General features: G+C 44.8%; 1 protein-coding gene across 1 annotated transcript in view; it reads left to right on the forward strand.

The window, feature by feature from the left end:
• cmip (c-Maf inducing protein) overlaps positions 1 to 12,204 on the forward strand; it is a 46,400-nt gene that overhangs the window by 28,429 nt on the left and 5,767 nt on the right. The window contains exons 8-20 of the mRNA XM_087844190.1: positions 770 to 873; positions 2,405 to 2,509; positions 3,474 to 3,929; positions 4,031 to 4,096; positions 8,462 to 8,488; positions 8,575 to 8,623; positions 8,697 to 8,804; positions 8,894 to 9,010; positions 10,073 to 10,213; positions 11,483 to 11,530; positions 11,622 to 11,768; positions 11,872 to 11,977; positions 12,071 to 12,141. Coding sequence (XP_087700316.1) covers positions 770 to 873; positions 2,405 to 2,509; positions 3,474 to 3,929; positions 4,031 to 4,096; positions 8,462 to 8,488; positions 8,575 to 8,623; positions 8,697 to 8,804; positions 8,894 to 9,010; positions 10,073 to 10,213; positions 11,483 to 11,530; positions 11,622 to 11,768; positions 11,872 to 11,977; positions 12,071 to 12,141 — 1,545 coding nt within the window. The remainder of the gene's footprint in view (positions 1 to 769; positions 874 to 2,404; positions 2,510 to 3,473; positions 3,930 to 4,030; positions 4,097 to 8,461; positions 8,489 to 8,574; positions 8,624 to 8,696; positions 8,805 to 8,893; positions 9,011 to 10,072; positions 10,214 to 11,482; positions 11,531 to 11,621; positions 11,769 to 11,871; positions 11,978 to 12,070; positions 12,142 to 12,204) is intronic.

Here is a 12,204-nt window from a genome sequence, read left to right on the forward strand (position 1 = left end):
AGACCAGTAATTCCCAGCAACGATAGATCTGCTGTAAAAATCGTCACTGGTTCCACGTAGCCCACCTCTCCTTTTGATGACTGTTTATTGGAGGCAGTTTTGTGTTTTTGGCTGCAAACGCCACATTCCTGTGGCGTCTTAACCCTGGGAGCTTTCTGTTAGCTGTTTGGTGCTGTGTTGTAATTTAACGTCGTATCACCCACCAGATCATCTGTGACCCATCTAAGTTTAGGGTTGCTGTGTTTTGACGTCACGCTAAATTGGTAAATATTGAGAAATCCCTCAGAGACCGTTAGCTTTCAAATTAAGGGTTTCTGCAGAAGCATTTCCATGCAGGCAGAAATATACTTCAGACTTTGTAAATGTTAAAAGGTTAAAGTACTTTGTTCTCTGTGGTTTTCACTGCTTCCACTGGAAAAAGCTGATCTCAGTGGATGACCACGCACATTTTGCTCAATGAGAGAGTTTAAATCCATCTGCTGTCTTCAGTTCTGTGAGAATTTAAAACACACGAATGAATAAATTGCCATGTAAAGTTCCCACAAGTGTCCATAAAGTCCTGTACAAGCCCTTGGTTCAGGTTCATGAGCAGCAACTTAAGTAATAGATAGAAATGGTGATTAAGTAGAAAGAGCACGAGAGCTGTAATCTGTATGCAGTAGCTAATGAGAATAAGAAAAGATTTTATTTCTGCATATCCTTTATTCATCATTCAATTTTGTATTTCGGATGATATATTCCCAACTCTGCTTTTGGCTGTTGCTGCCAGGATTTCGGGAAGTGCCCTCGTCTGCGTCTCTTCACTCAGGAGTACATCCTGGCTCTTAATGAGCTCAACGGTGGAATGGAGGTGGTCAAGAAGTTTATTCACAGGTGAGCGTGTGCTGCTGTAAATCTGTAATCGGTGACTCGATAACTTCAGACGACAGCCTGTATTTAAAGATGCGGTGAGGTGGGATTTAATTGCTCTGGAGGCCACAGCTGTAGCTCGCGGTCAGGAGGGCAGGATGTTTAAAAAGGGGGGAAAAACGTTTTTGGGGCATTGCCTTCAATACTGGGTAAACATGCCAGACCAGTGTACTGGAAACCAGAAGTAAGGCTACGGCGAGCCTGAGGAGAGGCCGCGTGTTCAGCTGAGCTTTATTGAGATGAAAGTTTAAGAAAAAGAGAAAAATGTTGCCAAACCATCAGATTGTATTTATTTTATCAATAATATAACATCGAGTTTGATGACGCTGAGTGTGTGAGGTGTGTGTTTCTTGTCCTCGTGGTAGGAACTGGGCACCAACGTATATCCTCACTCTACAAGCTCTTTGAAATCTCATAATAGACAATATAATAACACATAAGTAGCACATTTGTTTTTTATTTGAATGATTCACAATCCAAGAGGAAGTGAATATAATTCGAAGCCAAAGGCTGTTGGAGAAAATGCAGCACACTGCAGATATTTCCCGTACGCAAGGAGGAACTGAATCTGTGTGAAAACCAAAGAGCGGTAGGCCAGCAGGCCAGCGTGACCTTTCTCCTCACAAGCCACTCACTTTTACCAACCTCTACACTTCCTGGAACTGCCGACTAGTATTTTGAGCCAAATCGGTAGCATTTCTGAGCTAACACTGTCATCGTCTTGTCCTTATCATCTCCAGCGTGGCAGGTGTAGCCCGCTAGCATTCCTAGCTATCCTTTACAGGTTAGTGACTGGCATTCCTAAAGAATTCAATTCAATTCAATTCAATTTTATTTATATAGCGCCAAATCACAACAAAAGTCGCCTCAAGGCGCTTCATAGATACAGAGAAAAACCCAACAATCATATGACCCCCTATGAGCAGCACTTTGGCGACAGTGGGAAGGAAAAACTCCCTTTTAACAGGAAGAAACCTCCAGCAGAACCAGGCTCAGGGAGGGGCGGGGCCATCTGCTGTGATTGGTTGGGGTGAGAGAAGGAAGACAGGATAAAGACATGCTGTGGAAGAGAGACAGAGGTTAATAACAGATATGATTCAATGCAGAGAGGTCTGTTAACACATAGTTGGTGAGGAAGGTGACTGGAAAGGAAAAACTCAATGCATCATGGGAATCCCCGGCAGCCTACGTCTATTGCAGCATAACTAAGGGAGGATTCAGGGTCACCTGGTCCAGCCCTAACTATATGCTTTAGCAAAAAGGAAAGTTTGAAGCCTAATCTTAAAAGTAGAGATAGTGTCTGTCTCCTGAATCCAAACTCAAGATCCAAATTCAAGTATACAGTGTTTTGTTTAAGTGCAGGTGAGGCTGCATCCCCAGAAAGCTCGTGCACATGTAGTCCTCTAGCATCAGCTTAGAGGACGGGTATCGTTCGACTCACACTGCATTTAGATAAGTTGCAAGTCGTCCTCTGACCTGCACGTTTGTTTTGCAGCATGCACGGGCCCACGGGCCAGTGCCCTCACCCACGTGTCCTGCCAAACCTGGTGGCAGTGTGTCTGGCTGCCATTTATTCCTGTTACGAGGAGTTCATCAACAGGTCAGTCACGCCCATATCCACACGCAAACAGCATCTGCTTCTTCTTCTGCTTCTCGTCTTTTCCCTGAACCGCACTCGTTTCATAAACGCTTACTCGTCTTACCACCTCCACATCCGTCCTCCTCTTCTTTCCACTTACACTTGTCGTTCCATCATCTCAGAGTTTTCACTTTGCACTCTTTACACTAGAGAAAGCTCCCTGCACAGCATTCACCGAGAGTATTTACACCATTGCTTCTAAGGCTCCTTTCTGCTGCTCCGGCAGAAGTTATTCTGTTGTTTGCCTTCACGTTGTCATTGATTAGACAAACACATGACTGGTAATTTCCCACATCTTGTAGGACTAATATGAAGGAAACGATACAAACGCCAATTTGCAGACGTTACCAGGAAAGCAGACGGTAACTGTTTCGATCATCAGACCACATTATGCCATTTATAGCCCTAAACTAATCTGCAATGTTCCAGAGTGCCACAGAAATACATGAGCAATTATATACAAAAGAATAAATGGAAAGTAATTAAATACATAAGCTGATTATGTTTATTAAGAAGAATAACCTGAGGTTTGTTGGGTTCTTGCAGTTTCCAGTTTTGCTTCTTATTAAATGCAGCTCATTGCTGTGGCATCAGCCGTTGGTGTGTGGATTTAACATTCAACATCAGCATTTTGGTTTTTATTTATTTTAGAACTATTTTTTGAAATGTGTCTTTCTGGTGTTCCCCATCTGGACTCTTCGGTGCTTTCAGGGCCCTCTCAGCTCATTATCACCATCCCTTTAGCGCTGTTCACCCCCGAGAGGAGCCACTTTTTCCAAAGCGCTAACCCACGAAGGAGCTGTCACTCCAGGAAACCTCGCTTCTGCCTCCAGCTACGCCTCACCTGCGTCTCTCATCTGTGCTTACGCCTTTTTCATGCACGCTCTCCAGCATGACCGATGTTTTCCTCTCTTGCTCGTTGCAGCCGGGACAACTCCCCCAGCCTGAAGGAAATCCGAAACGGCTGTCAACAGCAGAACGACCGCAAACCCCCGATGCCGCTACGCCTGCTGCGGCCCGAACCCCCGACGCCACCTCCCGCCACCATCCTACCGCTCTCTACCACCCCCAGTCCTCCTCAGCCACCTCCCCCAGCCCCCACTAACCCCGTGGCTCCAACCATCCCCATCTCCTCTCCGACGTCCTCCCTGCCGCTCTCTCCTCCTCCCTCCGTCGTCAACTCCAGCGAGATCCTGGTGGAGCTAGAGCGGAACAACAATTCGGCAAACACCAAGCGGAAGGGCGGGCCGACGAGGGGCGACAGCGAACCCAACCTCATCGACTGTCTGCTGGTCAGCCCGGCCGTCAACACGCTCTCCATCCAGCTGCCGGCGCAGGCTGACCGAGTGCTGGGCTGCTTCGCTCTCATCCTCAAGATGCTGTGAGTTAATGCGTCAGTGCCGTAGCACGCCAAAACCATTTTTCTCTGGGTTGACAGGGTGACACTGACTCTGCGTTCTTGCTTTGTGACTGTTGCTGTAGGTCAGACTATGACGACTGGAGACCTGCTCTGGCCAGCCTGCTGCAGCCCATCCCCTTCCCTAAAGAGTGAGTGTTCATCATAGATAATGTAGCATATGTTGCACGCTGCAAATATAATAGGATATGCAAATTAAAAAAACAGATAAAACCACCATGATGTCACCCAATGGTTTGAGCAGGCTCCATTCATAAACACATATTAGCTGAGTGGGGCTAAATGTGTGGAATTAGCGATGGTAAGACAGCGTAGACACATTTCAGCAGATTAAAGCAACTTTAGTATCCAGTTTGATTCAATTCAATTCAATTCAATTCAATTTTATTTATATAGCGCCAAATCACAACAAAAGTCGCCTCAAGGCGCTTCATAGATACAGAGAAAACCCAACAATCATATGACCCCCTATGAGCAGCACTTTGGCGACAGTGGGAAGGAAAAACTCCCTTTTAACAGGAAGAAACCTCCAGCAGAACCAGGCTCAGGGAGGGGCGGGGCCATCTGCTGTGATTGGTTGGGGTGAGAGAAGGAAGACAGGATAAAGACATGCTGTGGAAGAGAGACAGAGATTAATAACAGATATGATTCAATACAGAGAGGTCTGTTAATACACAGTGAGTGAGAAAGGTGACTGGAAAGGAAAAACTCAGTGCATCATGGGAATCCCCGGCAGCCTACATCTATTGCAGCATAACTAAGGGAGGATTCAGGGTCACCTGGTCCAGCCCTAACTATATGCTTTAGCAAAAAGGAAAGTTTGAAGCCTAATCTTAAAAGTAGAGATAGTGTCTGTCTCCTGAATCCAAACTCAAGATCCAAATTCAAGTATACAGAGTTTTGTTTAAGTGCAGGTGAGGCTGCACCCACCCACCATCACTTTGCCTTCAGACACCAAACCTTTTCGTACCAGAGCTTTCATTTTTCCTCTGTTTTCACATATTCACATTCACGCACTCATCCAGTCTTATCTTAATCTTAATGACCAAGAAAAAAAGGACAGAACACGGATTTAGAGAAAAATCTCCAAAAAACATCTTTTTCTTATTAAAAATGTGTTGAACTATCAAAAAGTATTGTATGAGTTAGAATGCTGGATAATATAATTTATGTTATTAATGATGAAAGACCAAAAAGCACCTTGTCTGTGAAGGTTCTCAGTCATCCAGGTCATCGTAGTCAAAGGAGCTTGCAAAGAAAAGCGTCTGGACTTCTTTAAGTTGCTTGAAGACGTTTCACCTTCATCCGAGAAGCTTCTTCAGTTCTAAGGTCAAATGGTGGAGAGTCCCAGATTTAAACCTAGTGGGAGTTTCCCCCCACAGAGGGACAAAAGGACCCCTGATGATCCTCTAATCGCCTGAGCCAAGATAAGGTGGGGCCAGGTTTCACAATAAACTCACCCGAAACTCTGTCTGATTGGGACCCACACCCAGTTTCACACCTTGGCTCAGGCGATTAGAGGATCATCAGGGGGTCCTTTTGTCTCTCTGTGGGGGGAAACTCCCACTAGGTTTAAATCTGGGACTCTCCACCATTTGACCTTAGAACTGAAGAAGCTTCTCGGATGAAGGTGAAACGTCTTCAAGCAACTTAAAGAAGTCCAGACGCTTTTCTTTGCAAGCTCCTTTGACCAAAAAGCACCTTGTGTTCATTGAGGCCACTGAACCTGCGGTTCTTTAAGGTTCCACGGATAAATACAACAACATAAAACGATACGACCGAGACAAAAACTGTGGGATTTTGTAAATATAATAATAAAAGTGAATTCATGGTGTAATTGTGTAACTTTATTAGCAGCGTCCTCCTGAAAATGCGTCAACAATATTCAGAGTAACATCCTCCTATCTGGTCGCTATGGTAACGCGTAAATATTTCTTTCAAACTAAGACGCACAGCTACAACACGGGAAAGACCCAGGGAAACCGAGTTAACGGTAAAAACGCTGAAAACCATAAATTTCACACCGGAGCCTCAACTCTCGCGGCACGGTACCAAACGACTCACAGGGGGCGCTGCACTACACAGAGCGCTGGGGACTGCTCCAAACAGCAGAGAATTTGGGGTTCCTGCTGTGGGAACGTCAATTAAAACCAAACGTGTGCCTCTGGGGCTGAAACTGAAGCTGTGCGGAAGCCCGACAAAAGCTGCAGTTCCTGTTGTGGCCACTAGAGCCAGGTTCCAAAAACAAGCCAGTCCCCACAGACGCGCTGTCGCTGTCTCTCAGGCTGTGCACATATTTCTGATGAGGACCCGCGGGGGTGTCACTGCTGACGTGGTGAGGTACATTACCGTGCTTCCCAAAGGATCGCAGACTAGGGTGGGGGGCGGATTCCTACCCCCAGCGAGCCCGCTGTTGTTAGGCATAAGTAGCCCAGAGCTGTCTTTGTAATTGGCTGGCTGATCCCGAGCTTCATTAATGGCAACCAGACAACAACTTGTTGTTTGGTTAACTGGGGAACCCACCTGCGCCACTGTTACCTGGCTGATGTCTTCAGGCGTCATTAGGAAAAGCAACAATATTCCCCAGAAGCCTTTAGCTTTGGACAGAGTGAGTCATCTCGTACAAAGTGAGAAGCATATGCATGCAGAGGACTAATTAACACATGACAAGTTGTTGTTCACACGTTAATGATTCCATAATTATCATCCCATACTACACGAATAATGTTTTTTTAATAGCTATATGAAGTATTTTTAAATAATACTTTTTAAATGATATTTGAGCTGCTTCACTGTGGGATCTTCTTGCTTTGTTTTCGTGCTCCCGCCGTTTCAAAACATCTGGAAACGCCGCGATCTGCCAGCCAAAGCTTCTGTGATAGGCAAACGAAGCAACAGAAGCTGTTTGGTTAACCAGTGACGCTTCTTTCCACTCGACACTTTTCAGCGACCAGCATCGAAATTCTTTACTGCTAGCCTAAACATGTTTTGCGAGGTCACAGCGACCTTTATCTTTGACCGCCAAGATCTAATCGTTCATCCTTGAGCCGAGTGAATGTTTGTGGCCGTCTGGCAGTCACAGACATGACTTAGATGAGAACGAAACATTCTCTGTGAAATCTGTTGAATAAGGTGGAAACGGGATGTTTTATGCTGTAAAAACTAACAAATATGTAAACACGAGCTTTCGGTGCATTCCACGTTATTGTGCGCCAGCTAATTATTGTCATGGCTACAAGAAAAGACTGTCAGTTGTAAGGATTTATGTATCAGGACATCAGATGCACTTGATTAAGGCTCCATTAAAGCAGAGGTATCGGCAGTTTGCAGTTCTGGAGCGGTCAGGTGTGTGTTAACACAACGCCAAGGAGGAAAGACATCAGCGCTCATCTTAGAGGAGCAACAGTTGCTGTGCATCAATCTCAGAAAGGTTATAAGGCCGTTTCCAAACAACCTGTAATCCATTGTTGTACAATGAGAAAGATTCATGACAAAAAAGTCAAGGCAATCTTCAAAGGTTAAGATAAAAGGTTAAAATACAGTTAATTGAATAAGTAGGGCTTCTTTGGAAGGCAGGAGAACGCCTCTTCTCTCTGAAGAACACGGCAGCATAGCTCAGGCTTGCAAAGCTACATCGCAGAAAACGATTACATTACTACATTACTAAAGCATTTGAATTAGATTTTGTTTAACACATGCTGGCACAGTGTAACATGTCAGGTTTTCTTGGATGTACTTTCCTCATTTTAAGACCCGTTAAGGATTAGATCATTTATTAAGTGTCGATATGTAAAAATCTTCCAATAGAAAGTTTGTGCTTTCTTTTTACTGCGCTTGTATATTTACAGCGACGCACTGATGAGCACCAACATGGTTTTTCCTAGAAAAACGGCCCTCCGTGTCTTCCCTGTACTTTCCACCCATGGTTGCATTGTTATGACAACAGTGGGGGGGGGGGGGGGGGGGGGGGGGGGGGGGGGGCGTTCAGTAGCTATGATCCATCTTTTACAGATGGTCTCTGGTTGTCATTGGCTCCTCACAAGAATCTGATCCACTCTGCAGATCAGAGCCTGTGGCATATTTTTATAGAGTCAAGTAATTCATTCATAACTTTCTGTGCAGTTGTGCATTGTAACAAAAATGCACAGTTGTCCCAGAATCCCTGGATTCATCTCCCAGCTCACCACGGTGTCTTGGCACGCCATTTGGGAATCGCTGATAACAAACAGTTCATAGAAGTCATGCGTACACGTGCAGGGAAAGTCATAATGAGCTCCGCACTCCCTCTGCATGTGGACCGTATCCACCAACACAAAGTAACACCATGCCTCTGTGTCAGCAGCTTTACATCGCCGTTAGAGAGAGCGCAGACGTGACGTCAGCTTCCAGAAAGGCACGGATGTGCCGTAAAGATCAGCTCTGAGTCACGCTGCATTTAGAAATGCCTTCCTGTCTTTAAGGCTGTAACACCTCACATGTCTCTGTCTTCTCTGCAGGGCTCTTGCACACGCCAAATTCACAAAGTAAGTAACCGAGACGTGCTCCTGATAAACGAGGTGAAGTCGAGCTTTCAAACAAACTGACCTTTGATATTTCTGTCTCTAAACAGGGAGCTGAAATATGTCATTCAGAGGTTTGCAGAGGACCCTCGGCAGGAGGTGTGTGTGTGTTCAGGTTGATCTCTGCTTTAAGCCTAAGAAAGGAGAGTCACCCTGTATGTGTGCTTTCCAGGTCCACTCCTGCCTGCTCAGCGTGCGTTCAGGGAAAGATGGCTGGTTCCAGCTCTACAGTCCAGGAGGCGTGGCCTGTGATGACGACGGAGAGCTCTTTGCCAGTATGGTGAGTGTATGAACACATGCGCACACGTAAGCATCGACACAGTCAGGCTGAACTGTAACGTGACCCACCTCCTGCTCTTCCTCCTCCAGGTTCATATCCTGATGGGCTCCTGCTACAAGACCAAGAAGTTCCTCCTCTCTCTGGCTGAAAACAAGCTGGGCCCCTGCATGCTGCTGGCCCTCCGTGGAAACCAAACCATGGTGGAGGTGGATGATTTTCAATCTTTCTACCTTATAACCATGAATTATGTCCTGCAATCCTAAATATATACACATTTTGCAGTTTTGTGTCTTTTTGTGGATTCTTTGGGTCACTATGGGGTGTTTTTGGTCTTATCGCATCACATCTCTGTAATTTATCACTTTCTGGTTGTACGTTTTCAGATTTTGGTCATCCTGCTCATGTCTCTGTCTCTTGGTGGACACTTTTGATCACATCTCTGAGGCCATTTTTTATCTCTTTGGTTTTGTTTGTGGTCATTTAGTGTCACCGCAGTAGTTTGTGTACAGATTTTATCACTTTATAGATTTTCTGCATCACATTTGGTTTGTTGCTCCTCAGCCTCACTTTCCGGTCGTTTCCTCCACTTTTAAGTCACTTTACCTCTTTATGTGAATGTTTCCAGTCTCGTTTTAATCATTTCTTCTTTTAAAATTAGTTTTTATTGCTATATTGTCTTGTTTTTGTTCATTTCTCCACATCTCTCTTTCTGATCATTTCATTATTCTGGACATTTTGACTCTTTGCGGTCGTTTTGCATGGCATTTTGGTCATTTTATTCTCACCTTAGTCTCTGTTTAGTCCAACCATGTGCAGTTTGGGAGTTTATTGTTACTTTCTGGCATGGCTGTAGCCCAGGAGGAAGTTTAGGTCATTGACTAACTGGTGGTTCGATCACTGGCTGCTCCAGTCTGCATGCCAAAGTATCCTTGGACAACATGCTGGACGCCAAGCTGCTCTAAAAGGATTAATTGGAGGGTGAATGTGAGTCTTAGATATAGAAAAAAGTACTTGTGTGAATTTGTGAATGAGTCAGGTTGAGGAGATTAAGAGTAGGAAATCCATTTACCAACACTGGGCTGCACTATGTGTTGGTTTCATCACATGTTCTGGTGTCTGTGAAGGTTCTCAGTCATCCAGGATGAGAGGTGAAACGTCTTCAAGTAACTTAAAGAAGTCCAGACGCTTTTCTTTGCGAGCTCCTTTGACCACATGTTCTGGTGTTTCAGTACATCAGCAGCTTTAACTTGTGCACGACATGTTTCCAGATCCTGTGTCTGATGCTGGAGTACAACATCATTGAAAATAAAGACACCCAGCTGCAGATCATCTCCACCCTGGAGAGCACCCAGGTGGGGCTCCGCATGTACGAGCAGCTCTGCGACCGACAGAGAGAGCTCAAAGAGCTGGTGAGTTCCACCTCTCGCTCTCATTATTTAGCAGGAGCGCTGAGGCCTGCAGCCGGCGCACGGAAAAATAAAGTCACCAGCTTCTCATTACCGCAAATTCATGTGTTGTCAGTAACGCATGTGACCTGGCTGTAGATAATTGTCAGTCTGCGATTCTAACACACTGGTGCTGGTTGTTGACAGTCTGAGAGGTCATGCACACATTAGGGACAAAAGGAAGACATAAGGTGCATTTACACGCATCCACGTGTCAGATATTATGTGTATGAACACGTTTGGATATAAAATCCTGCCGTTTACTCTAAAAATCTTTGGAGGTTGTCGTTTTTTCTTCCTTCAGAGCAGCAGCAGAGACGGATGTTAGGAGAACCTGATGATGATAATAATGATAGCTAGAATCTGCAGAAAGTACATGCATGTGAAACTGCCAGTGTGCTTACAATATATGGTTGTCACACACTTTTCAAATTCACAGTAAAGTTCAGACTCTTGTACTCTTCTCCAATTATAAAAGTTTGTGTTTTTTAGCATATATTTGATATGAATGTCACTACATTTCCTGAGATGATTTACACATTTTACATTTTATATTTAAAAATCTGAAAAAGCATGTTATGGAAGCAAAGCAGTCTAAATCTGTAAAATTAACAACTTTATATTAAAAAAAGCGTCTGCTTGTTACTGCTGTCATAGTTCTGTTAAAATAAGCGATAAAACAACACATTTATCTAATATTTGCTTAACATACGTCATTTACGCTGATATGTAGACTCCATTCATTTGCAATTCAAATAAACAAGTCTATATCCCATAACTTATCTCGCCTCCTATTTAAAAGGCCTTCCCAGTAACCAGCTGGTTACAGCGGCACACCGTTATCTCTCAGTAAACTCGAAATGCAGTGTTACATAATTGAATAAAATGAGAATAGAGCTAAAACAAAATGTGCTGCCGTTTAAGATTAAAACGTAATAATCTGTCTCCCAATTGATGACGCAGAACTTAATGTCATCAGCAGGTCATTGCTGTGCAGGCCAACAGAAACACCACGTTTATGTTATGCAGGAGAATAAGTTTTTATCAGTGGTTCTAACTGAAGCAGGATGGGAGCATTTTTAAAGCATCTTATCACTGAAATGAAACACGAGGTGCTCAGAGACGCCTCAGTGGGAAACGCCTGCAGCTGCTCACACGTGCCATCTACTGTTAGCAACGATTCCTGCAAGGCCTCAAGCTCAGACGCCATCTTTCTTTCTATTTTCTCCTCAGCAAAGAAAAGGAGGCCCTACCCGGCTGACTCTGCCCTCCAAGTCCACGGTGAGATCGCACTGCTGACACAGACACAGTCTTGGAAAAGACGCAAAACTCTTGATTTGACTCTTACAATAACCTGTCATCACCTCTCTAGGATGCGGACCTGGCCCGCCTGCTCAGTTCAGGTTCTTTTGGGAACTTGGAGAACCTGAGCCTGGCTTTCACCAATGTCACCAGTGCCTGTGCTGAGCAGCTCATCAAGCTGCCTTCACTCAAACAGCTCAACCTCTGGTCCACACAGGTAAACAGACCCAACACAAACAGCTGCACAAGGAAATCATGACCGTCTATGAGTCTACAGATGCCTAACAGCTGCCCTTTCCTTGCTTTGTTCCATGCTTCAGTTTGGGGATGCAGGACTGAGGTTGTTATCCGAGCATCTGGCCTGCCTTCAGGTTCTGAACCTGTGTGAGACTCCCGTCACTGATGCGGGTCTCCTGGCGCTCAGTTGTAAGACATCTTGCATAGGAAGCATTTTTATGACACAGTGAATGTCCTTGATAGTGTGTGTGTGTCAACTCTAAGTGCAAATGTCTGTTTCAGCCATGAAGAGTCTGTGCAGCCTGAACATGAACAGCACCAAGCTCACAGCAGACACATACGAGGACCTCAAGGTAATTCAGTCAGTGTTAAAGGTTCTTTAAAGGTTCCTGCTGTTCTGTTTCTGTGTGGCACCT

This window comes from Neolamprologus brichardi, chromosome 7, assembly GCF_056152115.1.
Source record: "Neolamprologus brichardi isolate AB-2024 chromosome 7, ASM5615211v1, whole genome shotgun sequence".
Classification (NCBI taxonomy): domain Eukaryota; kingdom Metazoa; phylum Chordata; class Actinopteri; order Cichliformes; family Cichlidae; genus Neolamprologus; species Neolamprologus brichardi.